Consider the following 27,590-nt stretch of genomic DNA (forward strand, 5'->3'; position numbering starts at 1 on the left):
CACAATTTAACATGGTTTTCGGTGTTGTATCTGGAATATCAGGAATACTATATAACTGATAATATGTATTCAAGCGTGCTTGTTGCTTTTTTATGCACTTGGACAATCATATAATCAAGTATTTGCTAGTATTATACTCCTAGAATCTACATATTTACGCAGTTTAATGTATTGAGTCGTTTACTTTATAAGCAATGCAAAAACAGTCGTTGAAAGTATATAAATATCGGTATGTACAAATAGAAGTAGCCCTGAAATAGCTTTGAAGCATTTGACAAGATTGTATTAGGAATTTGTGAAACACTATAATATTCTGATATATTTACTTTATACATCAATAGCAATTTGTATTTATATTTTTGACAATATTTTTACAAAAAATAAAGGTACATGTTTGTTCAAGAGCTCTGAAATGGAATTTTCATATAATGCCACAGTGGCAAGCAATTTTATTCTGATGAAATAGATATATAGGTTTTTGTGGTTGGTTTGGCCATAATGACTATACTTTATACCTAGAACTAAAAAGTCTTTTATCTCTTGACAGTCATTTGAATCATACAGTGATTGCAGGAGAGGACTAGAGTATAACAATCCATAAGTGGTATCTGCCTGATCATTATATACCAAAGAGGTTTTGAAGTTGAGAGCTTATGTTTAGGTCACTAGGGAATCATTCAATGAAAGAACCTGTCGGACATTTTATTCGGCAGAGTCCCATTTTTCCGACAGTTACCGTAGTAACAGTGCTTCTCAGCAAATCAAAATCCAGATTGCTGTTAGATCTGACAACTTGTTAGAAAAGATGTTGATGAAACACTCCCCTGATGAGGAAATATTCTGACAATCAAGAAAATCTTAATAATCTAAATTATATATCTTTAATAATTATCATTATATCAGACAAAATCAACCTCCTATTTCAGGGATATATAGGGAACGATTTCTCAGAATGATAGTCAGGAATGAGCAGACTTTCACGAGTAAAAAACAATCACTTTTTCCCCCTGCAGTAGAAAATGCAAGCCATCATCATATTATCACATATGAGTAGGACTCACATTCAACCGGGGGGCCGTTTCATAAAGCTGTTTGTATAAAGTTAAGAGCGACTCTAAGAGCGACCGGTGATCCTTTCTTCTGGTAAATGATACAGAACATTGAATGTTCATTGATGATTATTTACGCATAAGTGAGGTTCACTAGTCATTCTTAAAGTCACTCTTAACTTACAAACAAGTTTATGAAGCACCCACCTTAGTATAAGTGTGTCAGAATCATATAAAAATTAACTGTCATTACGGTTGATTGCAGGCATCATCTATGAAGCAGTGTTTGTTAGTTTATGAAGGGAGAAGAGCCTATATGATTACTGCATTTAATAATATATTATAATAAACCTTCAATGATCAATCTGGTTAGAAAGTGCATCTACTTCTGCTACTACGTCTATTACTCTTTTCCGCACGAGCTCTTTCATTATGTTCTCTTTTTTCCTTGCTATGCCTATGCAAATGTGTTTTCTGTTGTATTTTTCCCCCAAGGTGATACTCAATATACATGTATATATATATCCCTGCAGAATAATTTGAAGTGCCAAGCTTATGCTAAACATATATTCAAGTTTTGAGTGGATTTGATTTTACCAAAGGTATTCATGTAAAATATCTGCAGTTATATATATCTGCACTGTACATGCATTTGTGTAAAATGTGTGTAAAAAGCTTTTGGAATACTATTTATAAGTTTTTTTCTCTATATTGCCTATTATATGTGTGCCATTTTTTTGTATTTAAGTAGACTTTCTTTTTTTGTAAGCGCTTTGACTACAGTTTTGCTACTTCTTTTTTTATCTGATTTGTTTAATACTAAATGAGTACTATGCTGTGCAGTAGTAGATCAATGCTTGCATTAAAAAATATTTATTTTGATTTATTATTATTGTGATGGTTTACTGAATATACAAAATAATTTTTTTGGAAGGCTTCTGAACATGAATGTATACTCCAGATGTTTTTAAAGGTCTGGGGAGGAATTGTATTCATAAAAATTGTAGAAATGAGAACCGCACTTACACTGCAAGCCATTTTACTATAAGATTTACAATTTACTATACAGCACAATAGATCTCATCTAATTAATTTACTTCTGTTGTGTGTTATGAATTGAATATATATTTGTTTTTATTGAGTTTACCACGATTGAACTCGTTGATCGAGTGTTAAGAAGGGTGATCAATTGTATTTTTTGTAATTTCCATGTGATTTATCAAATACGTAATGTACTAGAGATATGTTCTATCAGATTCATGTATACGTCCAAATCTTCATCCAAAGACCGTCACATTTGACAGCAATGCATTTTGTCTAATTTTTGTTGCGCTTTGTTTTGTTTTACCTTGTACATGATATCTAAAGGTTTTGTTTTAAGTTGTCGAGCATTGGAAAACAATATTTTAGGATGACTTGTTTGTATTCACTGTTGAGGTTCAGGGTCGAGTTGCACAAAGTCAGTTCCACTTGTCTTCTGATTGTACATTGTGTTAAATGCTATTGAAATGGGTCCTAGAGCCAATAGCTTCGTTTAGTTTTGTTTAGCTGTTTGTGCTCTTGTAATCATAGTCTTTTGACAAGGCCTTGTGAGTTGACTTTATTGTTCATCAAGTAGTGGCTGAAACGAGACTAGCGGTGAAAGAAGGGAGCTGGCAAAACCCGGGTGAATGCGAGATTGTTTTGGAACCAGAATTTCACTGCTTGCGATTAATTATTTGTAAGCATGTCAAAGCCTGATAATGGGTGATGAGGACATGGGCCTTGTAAGTTCGCTTCTATGGTCCGGATCATCGGGGTTGATTGATAAGAATGAGACCTCAGCTGATTGGTCACTAACTCTCAGGTAGAGGATTCAAGCGGGGAACAACGGTTAACATAAGAAATTCAAATCAAGTTCCTAAAGTCCCGGTGGATGGCTTGTTCACCCGGGTTTGAGTGATTAGTCTTTTCTTACTACATGTAGTCGCTCAGTTCCTGAAATACGCATCATAAAAGCTTCTGACTCCTGGGGGCGTTTCATGAAAGGACCTGTCAGACATTTTATCCGACAAGTACCAGTTTATACAACAGTTACCATAGGAACAGTGCATCTCAGCCAATCAGAATCAAGGAAAGATGTCAAATCTTACAACTTGTCGCATAAAAATATTGATGAAACACTCCCCCGCAATGTTATTGGTTTGCAAGTTTGAATAGTTATTTGTCCGTGTAGTTAATCTACAACTTGCTTGTAACTGTCGCATTAACCCTTTTTCTTGCTATTGCACCACTATGTATCATTTCTATTCTTTCTTTTTTTAGAGTGGGGGCTGTCTTTTCATGTATTCATGTTAGAATCGTATATAGGACAGATAACAAACATGTTAATATGCAAAGAAAATCAAATTGCAGAGTTTGTGTTGATTAATTGTACAATACATCCAGGTCTGATAAATGGGTATGAATTTCTGAATTGTAAACAATGGTGATGCTCTCACTTCGAAGGAACGCATTCGTTACAAACCACCTGTAAAAAGTTCTATTTCGATGATGTAATGTTGCCGTATTTCAATTTCTTGTTCTTTAATACAACTTTAGCTCAGAATAGAAAGAGGTAATTTCATTGAAAACAAGCAGAATTCTTGTTAGAAGGAATTTTTCAGTTAGAGTATTTATATTAATTTTTGATAAGGAAATTTAAAAAGAATTGAAGAATGAAATCAATTATTATTGTATATGATGTAAGGATTTTCTTATACTTAATCTTTGCTAGCCTTATAAAGGTCATAATTTGATAATTCATGTAAAAGATAATTTCATTTTTCAGCTGAATGTATATATGTTAAGACAGTTCTTCTGTACATGATGTGTTGTATATTGGTCCAAGAGATTATACATTTAAATAAATACTCTCATCAGTATTATATTTGTTATAGAAATAGGCTCGTACCAAATAGTTTAAAAGTTTTCTATATAAAAAAATGTGGACTAATGTTTTAGCCACTCCATAGGCAGCTAGTTCTTTCTGAATTTTGAAATTTTTCCTGTCGGGTGTTAAAACCTTCTATTTCAAAATTCAATTTTTAAGAGCAGCTTAGAAAAAGTTTTTTTTATAGAAATATGGCCATATTGGCAACTTCATAATTGTCTGAAAATAAACATCTTATTCATGAGGAGAACTCTTCAGGCAGAACGATGTTTCAATTCATGTCATAATTCTGAAATAGAGCTTTTTCCAAGCTGGCCTCATTTTTTTTTTGAGATATGAAGTTTTTATACTTGTTAGTTTGTTTAATGGCACTAAAGATTGTTTTTGTTATTCTCTTTTGTTTTGTTGCTTTTTCCTTCTCTCTCTTTGTTGGCAAGAATATGATGTTGCAATTTAATACCAAATATGAAGTCCTTATTCTTGTCTTTAGTCATACAAACAATGACTTCTGAATGTGCTACATTTATGCCCATGCCCACTTAAGTGATAAGACGGCTCCATTCTCACTGAGGATATTTCTTCGTTGAAAATAAAGTGAACCCATTTATTGATCATGCCTGTGTCAGCAATTTACTCCTGGCTCGTAGAGATAAGTCGTTCTAGTTCTGTTTTTGCTCAGGACCTCGATTTCTGTCATGTTGAATAAGTAGGACCTTACTTTTTGTATTAAGCTTGAAATGATGTATGTTATATCAAAATTAATTCTATAATAAAGCAACGATAGCAATAGCATCAGAAATGGGTTCACAGATACTTAGTTTATAGTGTTAATGTAGATGAAAGTTGCAATAGTAATGATATAACATGGCTGTATGGTATTGATAATAATAATGATAAATGTAATGATATTATGATAAGAATAATGTTTTTGAGAATTAATGATTATGATAATAGTATAAGACATGGAAAGGAAAGTGCTATAGAATGTAGACTTACTATGAAGAAAAAAAAATGATATGAATAGTTAATGATGTTGTATAACGATATTGGTATAAAAAGACAATCCTTTCAAGTCAGATCTAAATTTCCGTGAAAAATAGCTCTTCCTCGAAATTGCGGCAATGTAAAATATGTTTTTCATGTCCGACAGGTGTCTTTAAACACACAGACAAGAAAGAAAATCTATCTTGTATCCAGCCAGCCCTTTTTCTTCTTTTCCATGTTTCCATGGAATAGCTTTTTATCATAATTTTATAGTTCATATACTTACTACTAGGTGTAGTCCATTAATTTTGTGTGATTCAGATACAGGAAGAATTATACTGAAATGACAGATGTTTTTCCTTATAAGTGCTTTTATAAACTAGTATTTTCATAATATAAATGAGACGTTTAATCAACAGTAATATTATTGGAATAAATATTCAATAATCTGTCAAGCTATGACAATTTGATTCAAGTTGATGATTTTTTTTCCATCTTTTTTCCTTTGCCTTGCCATGTTGGAAACGCTTTATTATTATCATTATTAGTATTATTATTTTGTCATTGTAGCTGACGTATTGTCCTGCTTGAATACAATGTTTATTGAAGTATGAATTCCATACCCATGAATATTGCAAACTGATGACTCAAACATTTAAAAGATGTATTCATGACGAAACATGAAGGGAGAAATATGAACATTGAAAGTGGACTTTTTACAGGCTTATGGATGTCCCATTAACATTGAATGTAAATGGTGAACTCTGCTAAAAGATGTCAAGTGGATTATGAATTATTTGATTACAAACTATATGTCATTTTGAGATTCTTTCATTCTATATATATGTTTACTGAACCAACAGCCCACCACAGAAAGGTCTAGTCGTAATGATGTCATAGCAGTCGTACGATTGGCTACGATTTGAAACTAATTCGGTCTTTAATCCAAAGTAAAGGCTTGCAATTTTTCAAAATGGTTATATTAGTATTCTTTCAATTAATTTTAACCTAAAAAATAAATTGATATGTTCCATTCATATTTTCAGAAAATGAGCAAAATGCGGTTTGTTCCAAAATCGGATCGCTAACAGTCGTAAGGTGTGCGATGGCCTTTAAATCAATAGCTCATATAATGATAAATATATGTTGTATGATCATACGTCGTAAGATCAATTTGTTCTTAGATTTATGTTGGGTTACATTGAAGATGAATGGAAGTGTCGCTGTCGATATACTGTTATGTAATGTTTACAAAGTCTACATGTTCATATATATTACGGTGGTATTCAATGTGAATATTTGCATTTTTCTCACATATACATAGTTGCACACATTACGTTAAACCATCTCTTTAAGATTGTACGAAGAGAAAAAATTGAGTGGCGTTAGAAATTATTGGATAGCGGTTGTTCGCTTGATGTCGTGGGTGAGATTTCAAGAAGTCAGAGAAAATGATTCATTGGAACAAGACGGATCCTTAATAATTGTTCTATTTGGAAGTAAAGTCCTTATGCATCTGAGTAGAGTATAACAACTAATTGAAGTTCGGGACACTAAAAGTTATGTCAGCTTCTGATGGGGAATGGGTGGATGTGTAACCTCTCATATGTGTTGGAGGGGAAGGAGTCCGAAATTAGAAGATGAAACAAATTGCTTCTAAAATTATGGAGAATCAAGAATGGGATGAAATGTAATGGTTTTTTGGCCTTTGTTACCAGTTACAGCACTTATTTTTATGCAAAACATCAAATAAAATTGTGTGTCCCCATCTAGGGGCATCTATGGAAGCCCCCTTCCCTGTCTGCCTCATACATCACTTTACACTTTCCCTCAACTCTGGCTGACATAGCTCTTTGCATAGAAAGCAGCACCCAAACAAATCTGAAACCAATTAGGCAAACAAGGCCTTATGCTCAATATTAATGGAATATAGAAAATCAACCTGTTGTTATTTTAATCCAACATTGTTAACAGTGTGATGCAAGCCAAATGAGTCATTTTAAGTCATTCTTTAAAATAATCAATGATAATTATCAATGAATCTGTGTTGTTTTTCTCTGAATTATTTATTTGATACAAACTGCCACTGTGGATACGCCACAATTTTGATATATATATTATAGAAGGAATGTTCTATTTATTTGCAATGAGTCATTTTGGTTTTGACAATAAATTCAGATAATTCCTCTTTGTAGGATTGAAATTACTTATGTGGTGATCTTGATTGCTTATTTCTGTGTGTAAAGGAGCTTGGAATTATGAATGATAATGGTTTAATTGCAAGCAGGGGGCATTTCACAAGGAATTTGATCTGACCAATAGGATGATAATTGAAACAAATTTGTATAAGCAAGTTCAAGTGAGACTTTGGCCTGATTCTGAACACGGGGGCCCGTATTCTGAAGTCGGGTTCAACTTAAACTCAGGTTTAAAGTTGTGGTTTAAGTATGGACAGTCAATTGTTATATAAATCACTAATGGTAGAGATATCATATTTCAGCTCATTTGGCTCTCAAATCATTCATAATTGTCTAGTAAGTATATATAGATTATTGTCTTCACCATCGATGAATCAGGAAAGAGCACAGTAAACAGAAGAAAGGTACAACTTAATTTAAAAAAAGTGTTACATTTGGCTTCCCATACTTAAGCACAACTTTAAACCTGAGTCTAAGTTAAACCTGACTTCAGAATACAGGCCGGGGGGTTTAAATTAAACCCTGGTTTAAAGTTGCAGTTTGACTATGGAGAATCAACTGTTGCATAAATCTCTAGTAGTGCATGTTCATTTTATTAACTTATGACAATCAAATCATTTTATAATACTCTCGGAATGATAACTGAAATATTTTCTTCATCATAAAAGCAAACTTAAAGAAAATAAAAAAATATACAATATAAGCAGACATTTTTTAGATTTTGGCTCCCCATAATTTTAGCACAAGAGTTAGACCATGGTCTACTTTAAACCTGACTTAAGAATACGACCTAGTGAGTTTCCCCCATTTGTTTGAAATCTATTTTATTGATTATTCATTATATTATCATAAGCAATTGCATAAATTGTAATGGCTTTTCAGCTTCGTTTACCACCCTTTTCACTGCGTTGACATTTTCTTGAAGAGCTTGTCAGTGTTCCTTTCATTTTGCCCGCATTTCAATAACTACATACAGTCAGGCAGCATATGTCATCTACTTCCATGAATTGGCTAAGTCTGATTTTTCACTTTTATGCGATAGGTGACATCACAAGGAACAATTTTCATAACTTCCTTAAAAAAACGGGAGGTCACAGGGATGTGATTGTGTACACTTTCTTGTTCAGTATAACAAGACAAACAATTTGATATATGACTCGACACAATCGGGTCAATTCCAAAAGAAATACCCATATTGACCCCATTTTGACCCCTGACATGGTCAAGATGACCATTAGAAATTTGTCACCAAGTTGATAGTTGTTCCTTGTGATGTCACCAATCACATAAAAGTAATACTGACGCAATAATTTCCGTGATGGCTTTTTTTTTACTTTGAGGGGGGGGGGTCAGCGGTTTGGCGGGTCTAAAAGTTTTAGGGGGCGTACTGCTTATAAAGATAAGATAAAATTCATAAAAAGCTGCAAATGAGAGAGCAAAAATTTTCGACCGTTTTGATTAAATAGAAATGTTATTGATTTTTACATCATATTTTAAAAATAATCAAATAATGTCATATTTCATCTTTTTTGTAAATTTTTCCTTTGCTTCATTTTCTCCTTTTTATCTTGGTTGTGATTTTTTTCCCATGGCCTGAAGCCCCTCTATATGTACGCCAGTTCCATCGAGAGACGATATCGAAAAACTCTTAACCCCACCCCACCCTCCCCCCCCCCCCGCACACACCATATAAAAAGGGAGATGAGGTTTAAACAACATCTCAGTACTCGTTACAATACAAAACTCATATTTGGTTACAAATTGTAACAAGTCATCGCAGTTAAAATTCTGGAAACAAAACAAACCAAAAGAACGGTCAAAACATCAACCAGAAATCTGTGTGTACAATGTGTCTTGTTGAATACAAATTCAAACACAACCATACAAAACAACAAACTCTATTGAATACGGATAAACAAAACAGCTCAATCCTAATGAGTTGAATAAACTGACAAGGCCCGATAAAATACTTGAAAAACATACAGATATACTGAGCGGTTTGATTTACAAACCCTCTTCAATTGATATATTAACGTTGTTGATGAAACAGACGTGACGCGATGTTCAATGATATCTGGGGAGCATTTCATGGTCAGTTGTTGTACTTTCTATGGGGATCCTCAAATTGGCAAACATGCTTCAAAATAGCTGTCGGACGTTTTATCCGACAAGTCCACTTTTATCCGACAGTTACCATAGTTACAGTGCTTCTCAGCCAATCAAAATCAAGGAAAAATGTCAGATCTGACATCTTGTCGGACAAAAATGTTGATGAAACGCCCCCCTGATATCTAGCCATAAATAAGTGTGTGAAACGATTTGAATTGAATCGCGCCAAAATCACGATACGATGTACCATCAAACATGTTTCCTTTTCCCCAAAATTATGCATCTGTGTGTTCTAAATCATTTTACACCTATGTGAACGACGAAAGTTCTACAGAAAATGATTTTTTGTTATTTTTTTCGTTACCAGGTTGTGTGGGCTACGATAAAGCATGTTTGAGTGATTTGTATCGTGGTAACATTAAATAATAAGATGGATACGTATACATATACAACAAAACGAAACAAGTTACTCAGAAATTTATAAATCAAAATCATTACAAAGATCAAATTCAATGATAACTATAAACTATCTATTGGTTACTTGCGATTACATACCATTAACATGATTAATGAAATTAATTTACATCTTCTAAGCTGTGCATGCTTAGTTTGATTTTGGTCGCTTTTCATTAGTAATAGTTACCTTACAGAAGCGGAGATGGTAAGTCGTAATATCAAATGCAAAGATCACACTTCTTACGATGTGAAAAAAACTACCTGCTTCATTTCATGCCCCAAAAGACCGTCACTAAAAACTGCTAAATTTCACAAAAAACAGACTTTAAATTTGAAATAGTTCAACTTTAATTCCGTGTCCTTCATCAGTGACTACGCTTTTCGATACTTTGCATCAGAAAACTGATATATTTTATTTAGTAAAAAACCCTCTTATTTCCACGGTGTCAAATCCGACTCAGAACAATACCATCTTGGGTCTCAATTCTTCTATTATGAAATATGAAATTAAGTGATTAAGGTGTGGCATCTGCTGAAAGTTTCTTAATACTGAGTCAAATTAACTTTTGACTCTCAAATCAACTTGGACAGGGGCTGCGGAATCTGGGGGCTGGTGGGCTTCAGCCCCCCCCCCACTTTTTTTGTCCAAAACCGTGTACAAAAACGTAAAAATGACCATTATGATTGTGATTTTAGCATGGTCAGCCCCCCCCCCCCCCACGTTCCGCGGCCCCTGTTGGACAACAAGTCTATTTGACTACGAACAGAGGTGACTCCCAAGCAGCTATTGCGCCTTTCTGAGTCAAATTTAACACCCCTAGAATAGCTTGTTACACTCTAAAACACTGAGTAAAAAGGGAACAAGCATGTTTGCTAGGTATTTTTACCCAATATTGGGCTATTTCCACGCAACATTGCGTACAATTTACAGAATATGCACTGAGTAAAATCTACCCAATATTGGGTAAAAGGGAACATGCATGTTTGCGAGGTTTTTACCCAATATTGGGCTATTTCAACACAACAGTGCGTAACATTTACAGAATATTGGGTATCTTTTTACCCAACCAACAAGCATGTTCACATTTTACCCAACATTGGGTAAACCTGTTTTTAGAGTGTACCTTTGTTTGAAGTCGGATGTTCAGACCTTGAGTGAATCATTCTCATTATCTGATAAAAACACAATAAGATAGAGCTGCACTTTGCAAGCAATTTGCAATATATTCCCATTCATAGACTCTACCTACCTACACAGCAAAAGCTGTGGTGTTAACCGGTGTACATAGAGGACCACACCAGTTATTTTACACCGGTGTTAAATTGGTGGTGTAAGTTTTACACCTATAGGTGTTATTACAACACCTATGGTTGTTATATTTACACTCTTTGGTGTTATGTTCAATCTCTAGGGTGTTATTTTAACACCTCAGGGTGTGGTCCTCTATTAACACCAATTGGTGTCAGTTTTAACACCACAGTTTTTACAGTGTACTATCAATGGCAATCAAGACTCAAATCATTTTGAAGGTTTTCAGACAGAATATTAGCAATACAATTCATTCACAAACCGAATATAAACACACACACATAAAATGTATTTTTTTTTCGATTTTGATCAAAACAAAACTGTGCTAGAATAATTTGCAATCTACCATGAAAAATTACTGTGCTACCAATACAAAACACTTTTTGCAATTTTGTTAGCCTTTAACAATATATTTACATTAATTTTAAACATCATAATATTATAACATATTGAAGTCTAAAGCCTAAAGAATATCAATGTATTTTAATATACAAAATTAGGCCTATCTTTAAATATTTTGCTAATTCTACAGCTATCATCTCTGAAATAAAGTATTTTAACTTAACGAGAACAAAAAAAAGTAATATTAATTTAGCATGTTTACTGTATTCTAAACCTAATAGTTGTAATTTACTTAGCAATTTTTTTCACTTTTTTTGTTAATCTTCGTCTATATTCTTAAATTCCGTAATTTGATCAAGAATATTGCTTTTTTACACTTTTGAATTGCTTTCTTTTAAAAACATTTCACAACAGAATAATGATAGTAGATTAGTAATAATGTAAATACGGAATGATCAAACATTTTTTTTCGTATTGCACTGCAACATAATAACATTGTACAAGATATTTACTTATTATTAATTAGCAGAGCAATTGTCCTGATATTAAAAAAAGGGTACCCTGCCAAAATCAGGCCAAACAATAAATACTTTTTAACTATCAACATGAAGAATTTTAAAAGAAATAGACTAATCCTTAGGAAAGAAGTATAATTTTGTCTACCAGAAAGGCTTGCGACGTCAATTCTTGTTACACTTCACTGTGCGTTTACTATTCATGTAATACTTTTGCAATACAACAAACCAATGTGCATATAAATATTACAAAAATGACAGCCTATCACAGTTTTGCGCAGATTTAGACAGTATTTAAAAAGAAGCCCGATTGTCAGAAGCGATATATATATTTTCTTTTTACAAATGTACAAAGCTTTTGTTTGTTTTGCATAATTGAATTTAGTCATGGTGATTAAAATGATTAACATTTTAAGTGTAACTTGATGTAAATTTCATGTTCCCTTGAGTTTTTTAAACTGATTATTATATTTTTTACGTTTTTCTCATATTTTTACGGTAGCCTATTTGAAGTGAGGTAAATTAGCGAATTGATGCAACCTCACCATTTGGGTGGTTTATATTACTATATACATAATATCAATTAGCATCACACGGTCACCAAAGTCGTAATCATTTTTTAATGTAAATATGCCGTTCTTACACAAGTGAGCCCCTCCCACTTTTGAAAGTAACAGCCGATATTTCTTTTGTACACACGGGAGGACCTTTTTTTCTTTTTTGCTTGTCAAATTCTACCTTTACGAAATTACCTTGATTTATAGGTGAAAACCTTTTTTTCTTGCTTGTTTGTTAAATTTTCCTTAAGAAAATGTACCCCCTCCCTCCCTTGGAAAATCCTGGATCCGCCCCCGGTTGGAAATATTCTATCCAACCAGTGTACACATTAATTACATTTTTAACCAACATTGGGCATGTTACGTGTCCGTCCTTCATTTACTGTAGCAGGAGCGCGATTGTCGGTAACACCGCCCTCTACGGCTGTTTCAGCTATATCAACACGTCGACAATGACCTTTGCTTAAAGACTTCTGCTTCTGATTCTTTCCAAGGCAAGTCAGACCTGGGGAAAGTAAATTTGAATGCAAATTAAATATATCATTATCGTGTAATTTTCATTACTTTGTATTCTTTTCATTTGTATTTTTTTGTATATCTGACTCAATAAATGAAAATATTGTGAATAAAAATGAAATACAATCTTCTATACCTGCTTTAAGTAACCATGGAAAAATGGAACACTGCTATAGAAACCTGAATTCTCATCTTGTTCTTCTTTTCTTAATATCAATTACCCTTTTCTTTGAAAAATTCCGATTTCTCTCCCTTTAACCTTGCAGCATGCTTTCTAACAATATTAGAGAAGAATAAGAATGGCGACACAATCTCACCTTGACTGCACATGCATGGATGTACGCAATGGTGTCCCTCGGGTTTGTTGACAATATGGCATACTTTATTCCCTCGTCTTAAGAGACAGCATTGACCTGATAAAGATAAAAAGGGTGATATTATCTAACGGTTGTTTACAGTCAAACCAGTGGATACACATGCATGTATATAATGTAGGAGACTTTTCATCAAATCTTTTAATATCTCTCCCCCCCCTTGGCTTTAATTGGCTTAGAAATACATAGTCTGACTGTTACGGTCGATGATTTTTACTTACAAAATCTGATCTGCAAGGTCCCGCATCACCAGAGTCTGTGGTGTGTTGTAAAAATAAAACCCTGAATTTTATTTTTTATCATAAAGTAATTATCTTGTCCTTCATTGACTGGAAACACATTTTATTCCATTATGCTAACATGTGTTATAGTTATTTCTCCATAACCTAAAAGTTCTGACAAACCTTCTTGACAATTCTCGTGATCTTCACACGGGATTCTCGTTGCGTTTTTCCTGTTGTGCCCCAGTTTTCGCATCTTACGTTCAAGTCTCTGTATCCTCTTCTCTGTTCTTGATAACTCGGTGTTTTCAGCCAATCTCTCTTTCTTCTTCTTCTTGTCCTTTTTGTTTGTCTCTGCTTCAGTCTGGGTAGATTGAAATAAAGGTAAAGCTTACTCGGTGACAATGGCCCGTATACTGAAGTCGGGTTTAAATTAATCCTGGGTTTAAAGTTGTGGTTTAAAGTGTGGATAGGCAATCGTTACATAAATCACTGACAGTAGAGATACCATATTTCAGCTCATTTGGCTCTCAAATCATTCATAACTGTCTAGGAAGTATAGAAAGATGATTGTCTTCACCATCGATGAATCAGGAAAGAGCACAGCAAACATAAGAAACATACAACTTAGTTAAAAATGTTGACACTTTTGGCTTTCCATAATTTTAGCACAGAGTTAGACCATGGTGTGAGTTAAACCTGACTTCAGAATACGGGCCAATATATCTATCCTTTCCCATACAAAAATATCACTACTTGTAGAAAATTATTACAGGCAACAAGAAGAGGTCAGAATACTCGGAATCCAGATCTGAATGGAATTATAACCGCAAGCGCTATAAGTGAGATAATTATGTAGGTTTACATTATATCCCTCCTGAATAACTTTTTGACTTATCTGGAAAGGCCTTTTTTTAATTTTTATTGTAATATGTTTATCCTAATCACAAATTCATACAATCAATCCTTCAATGTTTTTTTTCTCGTGTCGGTATATTAGGAATTTAAGGTCGCGTTTCGTACTCGCATTTGAAAAGTGAAATAAGCATCTCTTTCAAGGCGGCAAAATTTGGTAAGAATGTCGCGTTTTCAGTTATGAATGTATAAAAAGTGAAGAATAAAATCATCATTTCTTCATGCTTAATGACATTCGGTCGGAGAAAAGTGTGGATGGATTTTTCTTTTACACCGCCCCCCTCCCCATCCCTTGCCCAATCAGACAGTGTTGGGTCCGCCCCTGAAAATGATGCTGTGTCAGAGGCCATGTCACAGTCATGTGAGTGGTTTTCTACCTGTGTTGGATGTTGCTGTGTTGTCTGTACCGGCGATGGTCCCGATGGAGTGAGGTTGATCCCATCGGCTACGGGGGAGGGGGTGGGGTTCACTGTCAGCTCCAATTCATCAGCTAAACGATGAAGACGAAAATAAAAAAGTCATAGATCAATAGTTTTTCATTACCTGCAACAAGATTGTAGGTCCTACTTCAAAATGGAATATACTTATTAGTAAAATTTGATATCAAGAAAAATCTGTTAAATATCAGAAACTAGTCATGATCGCTTTAAAAGATATATAATTTCAGACTTAAACCGAAAAAAAGACCGAAAGGAAAAGTAAAGAAAAAGAGGAAGGGAGAGAAAGAAAAAAAAATAAGAGAAAGGCTTCCCTGGGTAAATTTACCTATATCATTCAATCATTATTATAAATGAAGGAAGAAAAATCGAAAAAGAAAATAAGAAAGAAAGAAAGAAAGAAAGAAGGAAAGGAAGGAAGGAAGCAAGAAAGGAAGGAAGCAAGCAAGAGAAAGTTAGGAAGGAAGGAAGAAAAGAAGGAAGGAATGAAGGAAAAGAAAGGAAGATGGAAGTACATACGAGAAGAAGAAAGAGGGAAGAAGAAGAAAAAGAATACATGATAAAAAATATTATGGTCGTAAACATTGATACGATCTGTCACTGTCAGCACTTCTTCCATTTTTCCTCTTCAGTATTCCCATGATCACGGGGATATGAACCAACTGGGAAAAATGTAATTGCAGACTGCATAATCATATCATGGATTAAAGACACATCGTGTTACCATGGTAACCATGGTAACCACAGATCATTATAATCGTTACCTGAATCAGGGTTATTTTTTGCGAGTTTCCGTTTCTCCTTCTTTTCTCGTTTCTTCTCTTCCTTGCGTAATTTCCTGGCTTCGCGATCAGTCTGGGCTTGATCTCTCATGAGTTTCTTAGCCTCACGATCCCGGTGATGCTTCTTCGAAGATACCGTCGTCGTCGTCGTCGAGGTCATGATCATCGTCGCCTCAACGTCGTCATCTGAATCAACCTCCGGTTCAACCAAGGGGTCGCCTTCCGCAACAGGTTCCGGTGTTTCCTCCACAATCGCTGGCTCGTTTTCTGCCACTGGTTCCTCAGGTAGCTCATTCGAGTTCTCAGTCATCGAGAGCGTTGTTGTCGTCGTCCTCGTCGTCGTGATCGCAGCCTCCTGATTGTGTTTCTTGTGGTGCTTCTTCTTCTCGCTCCTGTCTTTCTTTCGATTACCTTTCTCCTTCACATCCTTCGTGGTAACGTCGCTCGATTCGTCTTCGTGATCCCGATGTCGTTTTCCGCCTCGATTTCGGTGTTTCTCTTTTTGTTTCGATTTCGATGACGGATTTTCGACCTCCGGGGCGACTGCCGGGTCGGCCTGGGGGACATTTTCAGCGGGGACTGTTGTGGTTAAGGCGGTGTCCTGTCCTGGCTGAGTGTTGCCTGCTCCGGGTGGACTGTTTGATCCCTTTCTCGGTGTATCTATAAAGGAGAGAATGCAATCTTCGAGTAAATTTTCTGTCGATCAATGTTTAAATGTTCTGTAATCATGTTTTAAAATTCCATCATTTATATATCTTTATTATGTGCCTTTTTATTTGGATTTCAACGGTCAAGGAATTCAAATTTTACATAAAGATGCCACCATTACACATTAACAAATAAACTTACTCGAGAGGTACTTTATTTATTCCGAGACCCCTACAAAATAAGAATGCTCATCTAATGGTAACAATTTCCCCAAAAATTTCAATATTTTCTTTCGTTTAGTCATGATGACGTCAGTAGTGTATATGAGCCATACGTTTAAAAATAGAATAGAATAGAAATGGTTTATTTGAACAAAAGAAATCATTCGCGGCCCAAAGGCCGAATTACAGATTTTCAGACAAATACAAAAATATACATGAAAATTACAACATAATGAGAAACGGGAATTAGAAACACAATTTTGGGAAAAAAATCACATGCCTGGGGTAAATACATACATACGTTAAAGGGGCCAAAGGGGCCAAACATGGCGTATGAGGCATTTTTTAAGCTGCGAGCGAGCAAAAAAATTGTGATAGCATGTGACATAGTATTCACAAAATAAAATCATATTTCTTCCCTTTTCCTTTTCTCCCTTTCTTCTGAAAAGAGTGTTTTCGGTGGGGGGGGGATAATTGTATATTATTATTCATTTGAAAGAACATAAGTTTGGAAACAACAATAGCATAAACTAAAACATGTAAAAAGATAACAGAATTAACTTAGGAAAATCTGACTGGGGTACGGTGTTCTCATGACAAATCAAATTGTGGAAGTCACGACCTAATGTTCATAGTTTACGCCCTAATTTTGGCTCGTCTTTCATATGGTGACGTCAGAACCCACATAAAGATATAAATGTTAAAGCCCAGGGGTGGTATATTTCTAAAAAATATTCTATCTTCGTTAAAATCAGTGAGATAAAATACCCTTAAAATCTCTCCGAATTGGTATTCTGAGAACATGCATTGGTTTTTGTCAACACGCACGGACACCCTGGCACGCACACACCCAACACACTCGCATGCTTGTTGTGTCTTTAAAAACCTCCTCTCGTAATACCTTCCACTACTCACTTATCTCACCAAAATGCATTATTAGGATTCTCATTTTACTTTGTCCTCAAATAAATCCATTTTCCATCAAAAAAGATGAGCAGAACAACAAGGAATTCTCGAAAAAAAAGGAAAACAACAACCAAGGGAAAAGAATCAAGTAATCACGTTTCTATCCGTTTTTATGACATTGCAAATAATATGTGCTGACAAGTGGAATTGATCTCAGACGTTGTTTATGCATGGTTAATGGTGCGGTTCTTTGACCAATACCGAGCCTGTATTATTTCAAATTTGTCCTGATATTTTTATATTAAGGATGAAATGGACACGCATGTCGTGAGTGGGTAAGAACCTAATCAAGTAGAAGAAAGAGAACGAGGACGAGGAGTAGAAAAATAAGAAAACGAGGGAGAAGAAAGAAGAGAAACACATAAGAAGTAATCGATTCAAAATGGGAAGAAGATGGAGGAGCAGAATAAGAAAAAATACAACACCAACAAATTACCCCCAGGCATGTCAGTAAAATCAATAACTGCCCCTCCCCATCCACAAAATATAAAACTACATGAAAGAGGCGATCTCACCTCAATTCATTCATGTTTATTAATATGAATTGCATTAATGGGAAAAAATCTACCTATGTTACTGAAATCAATATAAACTCAAGTAACGAAATAGCTATCTTTATAATTGGCAAAGCCATTGTTCCTGATAATCGAACTTTTTATGACCTTAGCGAATAGAAAAGGTAAAATATCATTTTTGTAAGGATATGATAGCTCCATTTAATATACTTTAGTTTATCAATATAATGGTATTCATTTCCAATATTTCAGTATAATGCCATATACCAGTATACGCTAATGAAACATCATCATGACCGCAGGAGTGTCATTATAGGGAAGAAGGGCGATAGCCCCCCCCCCCCCTCCCCTCCTATACATTTACAAGGAATAACTCTAAGCGGTAAAAGTGAAAGAATGATATTTAGAGAAACAAAAATCAATGTTAAACATTTAAGAAAAATATCTTTGTGTCATACTCTGTCTCCGCCTCACCCCCCCCCCACCCACCTCCCAAAAATGCCACCCTATATCTGATTACATCAAGTTTGGGCTTCAAATTGTCCAGTATTATACATAGGCCGATGGAATACAAATGTAGTTATTGCAATTTGATAGAAAGCTATAACAGAGGAGATCGCTTCAATATAATAGTAACAATAATATACTTCCCCTTCTCCAATTCAAATATTACAATAGTGGCCATCTAATATGATTATAGGGACGTCATAATTTGCATGATAACTCAATTTGCGATCAATCACCAGCGTACGGTGACTGAGAAGAAGCCAAAGTGAAATGAAATTTTCCATCAAATTACTTTTGTGGCCTGGGGAGCTAATGGGTAATTGCGTGCATACAGGTGAGTCTGTACAGGGGCCCGTTGCAGAAAGAGTTGCAATCAATCGAAACTCTAAAAATCATGCGCAACTTGATTTTCAACCAATCAACAGTGCGCATTTGGGACTTGCGATTGATCTTTTTGACTTGCGTTTAAACGCAACTCTTTCTGCAACAGCCCCCAGAAAGGGTAAATGAATGATGGTAGATAGAAGACAGGTGAATATGACTGCATGTAGCATGAGGGGTAAATTAAAAGCATATAGGGTAGAGGAACTACCCCCGTAGTGCTTGGATGGTACATAGACATGTGGCGTCAGCGGCGACAACACTTGGAACAGGGGGTGCCCCCTTATGATTTTTCATGTAGTAAAAGAAAAAAAAGCAAAAGATATAAGATGGAGAAAGGGGACGAAAAAGGAAGAATACACAGCAAAAATGCTGTTTATATTTTACAAGGACGTTTACTATACGAACCTTACAGTAGTTTGACAGTTTAAACAGCCATGCTTATGTTTTATTGAGAATTTATTATTGAAAATTGCATTTTGCTGTTTAAGATGTCAAACACTTTTTTAAACAATTTAAACAACTACTGTAAGGTTTATGATATAGTAAACAACGTTGTTATAATAAATGTTTAAATAGTGTTCTTACTGTGTAATGTAACAGTCAGAAGTCTGGCCCCTGTATATTACCGGAGATCAATAGATTAGTGCCATAAAACCTAAAAAAAAAACCAATAACATCAATTTCAACTCTACCCCTATTACATCATATCTAGGTTGTCTCCCCCTCCCCCTCCTTCCATATCAAAATATCCTACTAGCGCCGCCCCTGGCATATAAGAGGTGTGAATTAAAAGTATCTAATCTATGTGGCTGGTGCCTCGATATGCGATGGTGTCGCTAAAATAACATAACATTTTCGACAGATCGTGCGAGACCCACTTACTAAACCCATGCATGGGTCTAAAGGAAAGGTCTTCTTTCGGACATGTTCAGTATAATAATTTTTTATCTAAAATGAAACTTGGCGAGGAGTAACGGAGCAAGTGAAAAAAAAAATCGACATTTCAAATGTACTAGCATAAAGATTAATCATGTGAAAAAAGTGAAGTTTTGATGGGCAGCCAGAAACAGAAATATAATTGTTAAAAAAAATCATAATGCTGGAAACAGAGTACTGTTGAATTTGTGAATAAAATCCAATGTTTCAATAATCCTCTATGGCTTGTCCTTAAAAATTGATAATTTTTATTAATTTATTAATATCCAAATTGAGTTTGTCCTATACATAATGCATGTATTGATACTATCTATACCATATCGTATATGCAACCTGACTAAGCTGTATATATGCATACACTTTAAAAAAAATATTGGGTAAAATTCTAACCAGCACGAGGGTAATTACATGTCAAATCAATTCGGGGCAGTATTTTACCCAATGCGGGAAGCATATTGTCCAGTATGTTTAAAAAGTAAGCAGCACTTGATTTAGATTGGGCAAAGTTTTCATCACACTGGATAAAAAATGCCCCAAAGAAATGCCCAATGTTGGATGGACACATAGTTGCCCTCATTGAGCATTTCACCCAATATATTTTGGAGTGTAGTAATGAATATTTCCCTTTAAGTCACATAAGTCCAGCATGTTTAGGTTGTTGTTTATAAATGAAGTGTGAGATTCGTCATAAATCATCGCGTTGCAGCTCGGGTGTAATTAAAGTGTCGTGAAATGCTTAATAGACCGTAAGAGGATTTCGCGCCACCAGGGTCAAAATACTGCAAACGCATGAGTCGCAGGTGTAGATGGACATTCAATTAAGAAAAGATATTGAAAGGAGTGTTACCATCATTACGAACTATTATGCTAGTCACATCAATTTTGATCGGTCTGGAGTCGGTTTCACGAGTGTAACTGCACCGTAACGCTGAACAGATGGGACTCTTTCACCAAAGATAATGACTGAATAAGTAGGAAAGATCTCTGCTGACGAAATAAATCCTCTGATTCGTCTTCAAATAAAAACGGCGACGCTCCAATTTTTTTTTTGAAACGATGTAAATTTCGCACCCCATTTAAAAAAAAATCAATTGGAATTAATATCAGTTTTCATCCCCCCTTTCCGCTACCATCCTAAGATTGAAATATTTTTATTGTCAAAACAATGATTGATTGATTGATTGATTTTATTTGTCAGGTAACTGTGAACAAGTACATGAAAATATGAACAGTAGTGTATACCTTGACAGGATTGCCCATGAAAGCCGAGATGGCTTATTTCCAGTGGGGTCCTTACATCAGTAATTGACAACAATGTACATATATGAAAAACACCTATAGAAATCTACAAACTACATCAATATCAACGATATTTATAAAAGGTATGTAAAGTATCATCATGGAGGAATTCTAAGAGCTGTTTTAAGATGCAAACTTTGTTGTTCGATCAGGGGCCCGTTGCAGAAAGAGTTGCGTTTAAACGCAAGTCAAAAAATCAATCGTAAGTCAAAAATGCGCGCTGTTGATTGGTTGAAAATGAAGTTGCGAATGATTTTTAGAGATGCGTTTGATTGCAACTCTTTCTGCAACGGGCCCCAGACTTGTTCCACATCTACCTTAGATAATCGTCACATGCTGAATACCATACAGACGAGCCCTATTTGTCAACGTTAAAAGCTACTATAACTCGCGTTCCAAATAATTGATTGAGAGCAGGTTTGTAATTGAAAAATCTACTCAAGAAAAGCGCTATAGAAACCAAATTGAAATGTATAGGCTCATTCAACTAATAAGAGAAAAAGAACAGAGGAAGATGGGTACCTTAACCTCATAACATTTATAATAGTATCATATTATGGATCCTATAGTGTACTTTATCAAAGCAATAGCTTTGATCCAGCTGAGGCATGGCGGCTTGTCATTGTTCAAAACCCACCTTCACCCGACAAAGGAAATTATAATTGGTATAGTGTCGAAAATCTGTCTATCTGACGGTCAATTGGACCAGGGTCGCCTTAACAACTAACCCGTCTCTGTGGTCTAGTGGTTAAGGGACCAGTGTTGAAAGCTGGGGGCCCGGGTTCGATTCCCGGCAGAGACATTTCTTCTGCATCACCAATTTTTCAAAAGGGTAGATAGCTCTTGGGAACCTTGATTTAAGCTACGCCTACCATTGTTCTCTTTATCAATTTCTGTTACATAATATTTAAATAAAAGAGTTGACAAATCTGTTGTACATGTATAACTTCACACATATGTTTATATCTAATTTTATATTTTTACCTTTAAATTATTATAATTATTTTCAGTGATTTATAACATGTTATTAGTATGATAAACTGATCTTAATGTAACCTCCTGTTGGTCAGTATACCAACAAATAGACTTACATAAAATATACTATTCTTATTTATTTTGCAGATTTCTCTTCCTTACAATTATCATTTCACAACTATCTGTATTCCTGATTTTAGTGTCATCCCAATACTCGGTCATGTGTAGATAACGTCACTATTCAGTCAGATTGTTGACTGTAAGGGAATTGGAGAGACCTTTCCAGGAAACTGCCTCCTGCTTCACTTCTATCGCACAATGAGGGCGTTCTTTTATCAGGTGATTACTTGGACGATATAAGGTCAAATTTACCCAAGGTTTAACCGATCTATCATAAAAGTGGTCGTTAAGAAGGTAGGCTTATTAAAATTCGAACTTGAGTATGACCTTTTGATATAATGTGAGCCTTATAAGCCTGATTTAAAATGTTTATATTTTTCGTGAAAGTGATAAAGGGTTCAGAAGCTTCTTTTTAAGGACATTTCCCATCCACAGGGTTTAATCATAACAAAATGTTTTTCAGAAGATGGTAATTAATTTTGAGTTAAACAGCAACTGTAATCTGATTATTAAAACTTTCAACATCGCTTGATTCAAGCAAAGGAATGGGAGAGTCTGTTTCAATGGGATAAGTATAACAAAATATTTCATTTATTTGTTTATTAATTGCAAATCTTTTTCCAGAGTAGCCTTTTCAGCTTTATACAAAATTATGTCAAATTATACAATATATACAATTAAAATATTTATAAAAATCACTGGTCTTTCACAAGGCTCTGCGTTATTATCTACATACATAAAACACATAATTCCTAACATAAAAAATAAAATATTTCATTATAAGAATCATCAAAAATAACAACGTTTAGATTACAACCGTTGTAATCATAGTGATAAAGGAGGGCGTTTTGTCAATGGCAAAAAGAAATAAAAAAAATCCCCTTGCGTGATTTTCGTTTTCCCCCCTTTCAAAATGAAAATTCAATGATAAAGCGAGCTCTTTCGACTCAAACATTATCCAGTGATTGATTGTGGGTAATTATATCAGGGGCCCGTTGCAGAAAGAGTTGCGTTTAAACGCAAGTCAAAAAATCAAACGCAAGTCCCAAATGCGCGCTGTTGATTGGTTGAAAATCAAGTTGCGCATGATTTTTGGAGTTGCGATTGATTGCAACTCTTTCTGCAACGGGCCCCTGAGGATTGAGCGACAAGTGATTTATGAGAAGTGTGAACCCTCGTTACCCATTCATTAATCCAAATGTCGGGTGGTTTTCACCCCCGGTTAGAATGAAGGTTGCAAGCCGATTTATCATTGGTCTATACATGAATATTCATACTAAAAAGCTTATACAGTCATGTGTAAATCCTCACCTTGTACGAAGAAGTCATATGTTTTTTATAGGAATTTAAAGGAGTAATCTGAACCAATCGTAATTGGTTTGGTTTACTTCGATCTAGTACGCACTTTGGGAAGTTTTTCGTGAAAATTATTAGTATAGACTAGTTTCACAGATTTTCCATTAAACATGTTCCATAATCACGCCCCCCCCCCCTTCTCCCGTTGCGTATAACATGACCTTCAAAAACTTTTTCCAGCTTAAAGCATTTCATATTCAATATCTGAAATATCTATCAGTTTTTATTTATATCTGACATCATTTCAATCCGTCAAATCACGCATCACATCAATCTAGCCTCTGGACCATCTTACTTACAAAGAGCTGCGTTAGATTCAAGTATCTCTCGGTTCTTCGTGGAGCCCACAATATTGTCATTCCACTCTCGTTTATGTTGCCGGTTGTCATAATACATTCTCACCAAATATTATCATACCTCGTATATAGAGTTACTGTATGAATAAAACATTTTTGGGGTAATGAAAATGTCTGAGATATAACCCCTGGTGTATTTATTGACGAAGAAATGACATGCAGCGTCCCTGGTCGAGATGTTTATAAGGGACATCTTGTTCAGTGCACCAATACCAACCAAAACATGTCATCGTTTTCTTTAATTTTATCGATATCAAGAAGAAAACGCACATAAATTGGTGAATCAAATGATTTAGAAGGGTGATTAGTGGTCTCAAGCTTAAACCCCCATCCCGAATAAAATGAATAAGTAAGAAACTTACATTAGGCCTATAGACTGAAAAGGTAGAGAAACGAAAGAGAGAGAGAGAGAGAAAAAAAAAAGAAGATGGTGGTAAAATCAAGGAGGAAGAGGGGGGGGGGGGGGAGAAGAAGGAGGCCACTACGGTATCTCAAATAGAATTCGAATTTCGAATTATTAAATTTTGCATTAGACTCGCTTATTTGGTATACAAACCATAGATCTAATCGCCCAACATATAAAATTAGTTGTCACCGTTGTACATGGTATATAGTTTGAATATAATTTAGTTTAATGGTCATTTATTATTGGAATTATTTTCCAACTACACTCTTAGCAGACCTTATTTTGTAGTTAGATTCGAAAGAGATGGATTTCAAAATGAAAAGTGACTGCGCCGGTGTGCCTAGTAAGAAATAAAGAGGATTCGAGAAAAAGAAATTATGAATAATTCTCTGGGGACTTCAGGAAGGGACTTAATTGCAATGAGATTTATTCAACCGTGCCTGGGGAGTATGTAGACCTGGGAAGAGTTGATCGCCCCCATGTCAGAATAATATCAGGGCACTTCATGAAAAAAAAAATACGCCCCATCGGTATAATGTAGATTATAAATCGAATATTCAAATTACAACTTTGAATAAAAGGGATATGAATTAAATTATATTCGGCTATACGTAATGATGATTTGTTCCAAATTGTAAAACTCAAATCTTTCAATCTTAAGACCTTTAAAAACTTTAGTAATCTGGAAAAACGCATTTTACATCTCTGATCCGCAAACAAATATCACAAATTTCATAAAATTAATGGATGAATATCAAGAAGACACAAACAAGATTATATCCTAATATTGTTCAACCTTTACAAGCTTGTAAAAACTTGTAAAACTATAAATACGCTGAAAGGAAATACGTCTTTTTTTCATATTTTAATTTCGTACGATCACAAAATGCAAAGTAAAGATTATAAATATTTTTAACAATGGCCGACCAGAAAATTTCCTTACAGACACGTCAGAAGAAAAGCGTTAAGCTCAAATATCTAGTTTGAATCCAGTGACATGCCAAACACTGGATCTAAACTAGAAGTTGATTTGAAATATAGTTCAACGTGTAATATTGTTTGGTTAATGAGTTGCGAAGCAAAAGAAAATTATGTAAATATAATTAATTTTGTAAACCATGAAAATAATTTTAAAAAAACCTAATTTGATATGTGTCTTGTAAGGTAAGAATGGTCCCCTTGAAATATCCCGAACATTGTGGTTGCCACACTGCGTGAACATGGTGAATATCCAGAGTAATTATTCATTCACTCATGTTAGATAAGGCTTTCTAGAAAAAAAACGGATGTCCTTGTGGATTTTATTTATATTTATTTATGCAATCACTTGGATGGCTTTCCGGCAATATGGCTTCTGAAAACGTTTCTCATATTAGGCATCTGCATGATGATCTCGGGTAAAATCATTCCCAGTATACCCTGTGGGATATGCGAGGAAATGACATGAAAGTATCTAGGATGTACAATACGGGTGGATTTTTTTTTTTGGGGGGGGGCACTGGTGACAAAGGTTAATTCTCCCTTTCGCTTCCTGTTTTTTGTAAAAATTGCTTTCCTGGTGAAGAAAGAACTCTAGTTTTTTCTGCTTCCTTGTTATAGAAGACCAACGAAGACGTCTTTGTGTGAAAAGTTTGCATCATTTCAGTAATTATGTTTGCATCAATAAGATTTCTTTTGCTCTCTTTTTCTTTCATGTAATACATGCATGTACGCATATAAGAATAAATCAACTATAATTTCTTCATTTCCCAGGGGATCCACACTTTACAAGCTTTGCTTTTTAGTGGATCCCCCTCATTTCCATTTATGCTCTATATTATACTTTTTTTTGTTTTACGAAGTAAGAATGCCCTTCTATTAAATTGTACTTGATCTGTATTGCTTTATATTACTTTGTATTATGTTTTGAATGGAAATGAAATAAAAGAATTGAATTGAAAATTAAAAATAGAGGTTGGGAAAGGCCGGTTAGTGTTTTCCCTCCACCTCCACCTTATTTGCTTAAAATTCTTGTAAAATATATCCCCATTCTGTGACCCTTATCCGCAACCGCTCGAAGTAAAAAAAAGTATAGAAGAAGAAGAAGAGGAGGAGAAGAAGAAGGAGGGGGAAATAAGTAAAAATCACGTGTAAACAATATTGACGTCTTCTACTGAACATGACTTTAACTTAGAACATCAAAATTATTGTGTCAATCAAAAGATTATCAACGCGATTGGTGCTTGAAGCCAAACCTTAGAAGTCGAGAGCAATTATTTCAAGGTAAAGTTATTGAAGAATCGTTATCGCAATTGTAATAAAAATGTAGATCAAGACAGTTATGACACAGTTATAAGCGGGCAAACCTACGCGAAATACATTAACGAAAGAGAAAAAAAATAACACGTCAAACGAATTTATTATAGAGGTATTAAGAGTTATACAACAGAGATCTCTCTTTATTATATTCTACTTTCTCTCTTGCATTTTCTTCATCTCTTTTCCCCCTTTTCCTTGCAATGCTTAAATCAAATGAATGTTCTGGGCATATTGATCACTAATTACATTCGCTAGGGTTAAAATTCTAATGTATTCTAAAACGCACTTTCAGGACAAATGATTGTATTTGTCTTAATCTGATTTTTGTTGGATAAATGAACACGTTTATAGGTATTAGGTAAACATTAATGACACATTTTTAGAATGAATTGAGGCGTTCCATATTCTAGTCGTACCAAAGGTCTTATGTACTTTACGAAAAGCTTTGAATATCACACTCTTTATGCTTTCATTCCAACGTAATTATTATTTAAAAAAAAATTACATGTATCGAGCCCAAACCATAAAGTTCGGAGCATTTACATCTCAAGAAAAATAATGGCAAACTATCCATCTTCTTGTTCTGGTCGTTTCCATGGCAACAGACTAGGATGGCATGGTGAGCAGGAGTAGTTTGGGGATTTAGAAAAAAAATACACGAGAGACGTGGAAGGGGAGATCGAAATTCGTTACGAGAGCCTCTTCGAATATCAAGTTGATATGGTTGATCATACTTGGCACTGCTGAGTTTCCTTGAGTATTGCTTTAATAACAATGTAGCATAGTCTTGCTGAAAACACAGGGGCCACTGCGGAACTAGGGGGCAGAAGGTGACTGACGTTACCCCCCTCCCCTCCCTTAAATCATTAACATATAAATGATATAAATTATTAACTCCGAGGCTGTTTAGATACCACAGCACCACGCA

General features: G+C 34.8%; 1 protein-coding gene and 1 non-coding gene across 2 annotated transcripts in view; one reads left to right on the forward strand and one right to left on the reverse strand.

Annotated features, from left to right (window-relative positions):
- Window positions 1-11,128: 11,128 nt before the first annotated feature.
- Window positions 11,129-27,590, reverse strand: part of LOC121427853 — a 45,738-nt gene continuing 29,276 nt past the window's right edge. Inside the window, exons 3-7 of the mRNA XM_041624426.1 lie at window positions 15,658-16,335; window positions 14,834-14,946; window positions 13,725-13,905; window positions 13,264-13,359; window positions 11,129-12,935 (exon numbers count right to left, since the gene is read on the reverse strand). Of these exons, the coding sequence (XP_041480360.1) occupies window positions 12,772-12,935; window positions 13,264-13,359; window positions 13,725-13,905; window positions 14,834-14,946; window positions 15,658-16,335 (1,232 nt within the window). The 3' untranslated portion in view covers window positions 11,129-12,771. The remainder of the gene's footprint in view (window positions 12,936-13,263; window positions 13,360-13,724; window positions 13,906-14,833; window positions 14,947-15,657; window positions 16,336-27,590) is intronic.
- Window positions 21,882-21,953, forward strand: TRNAS-UGA. The gene has a single exon. It is a non-coding gene; the product is annotated as a tRNA-Ser (tRNA).

Source organism: Lytechinus variegatus, chromosome 14 (genome assembly GCF_018143015.1).
Source record: "Lytechinus variegatus isolate NC3 chromosome 14, Lvar_3.0, whole genome shotgun sequence".
NCBI classification, from domain to species: Eukaryota; Metazoa; Echinodermata; class Echinoidea; order Temnopleuroida; family Toxopneustidae; genus Lytechinus; species Lytechinus variegatus.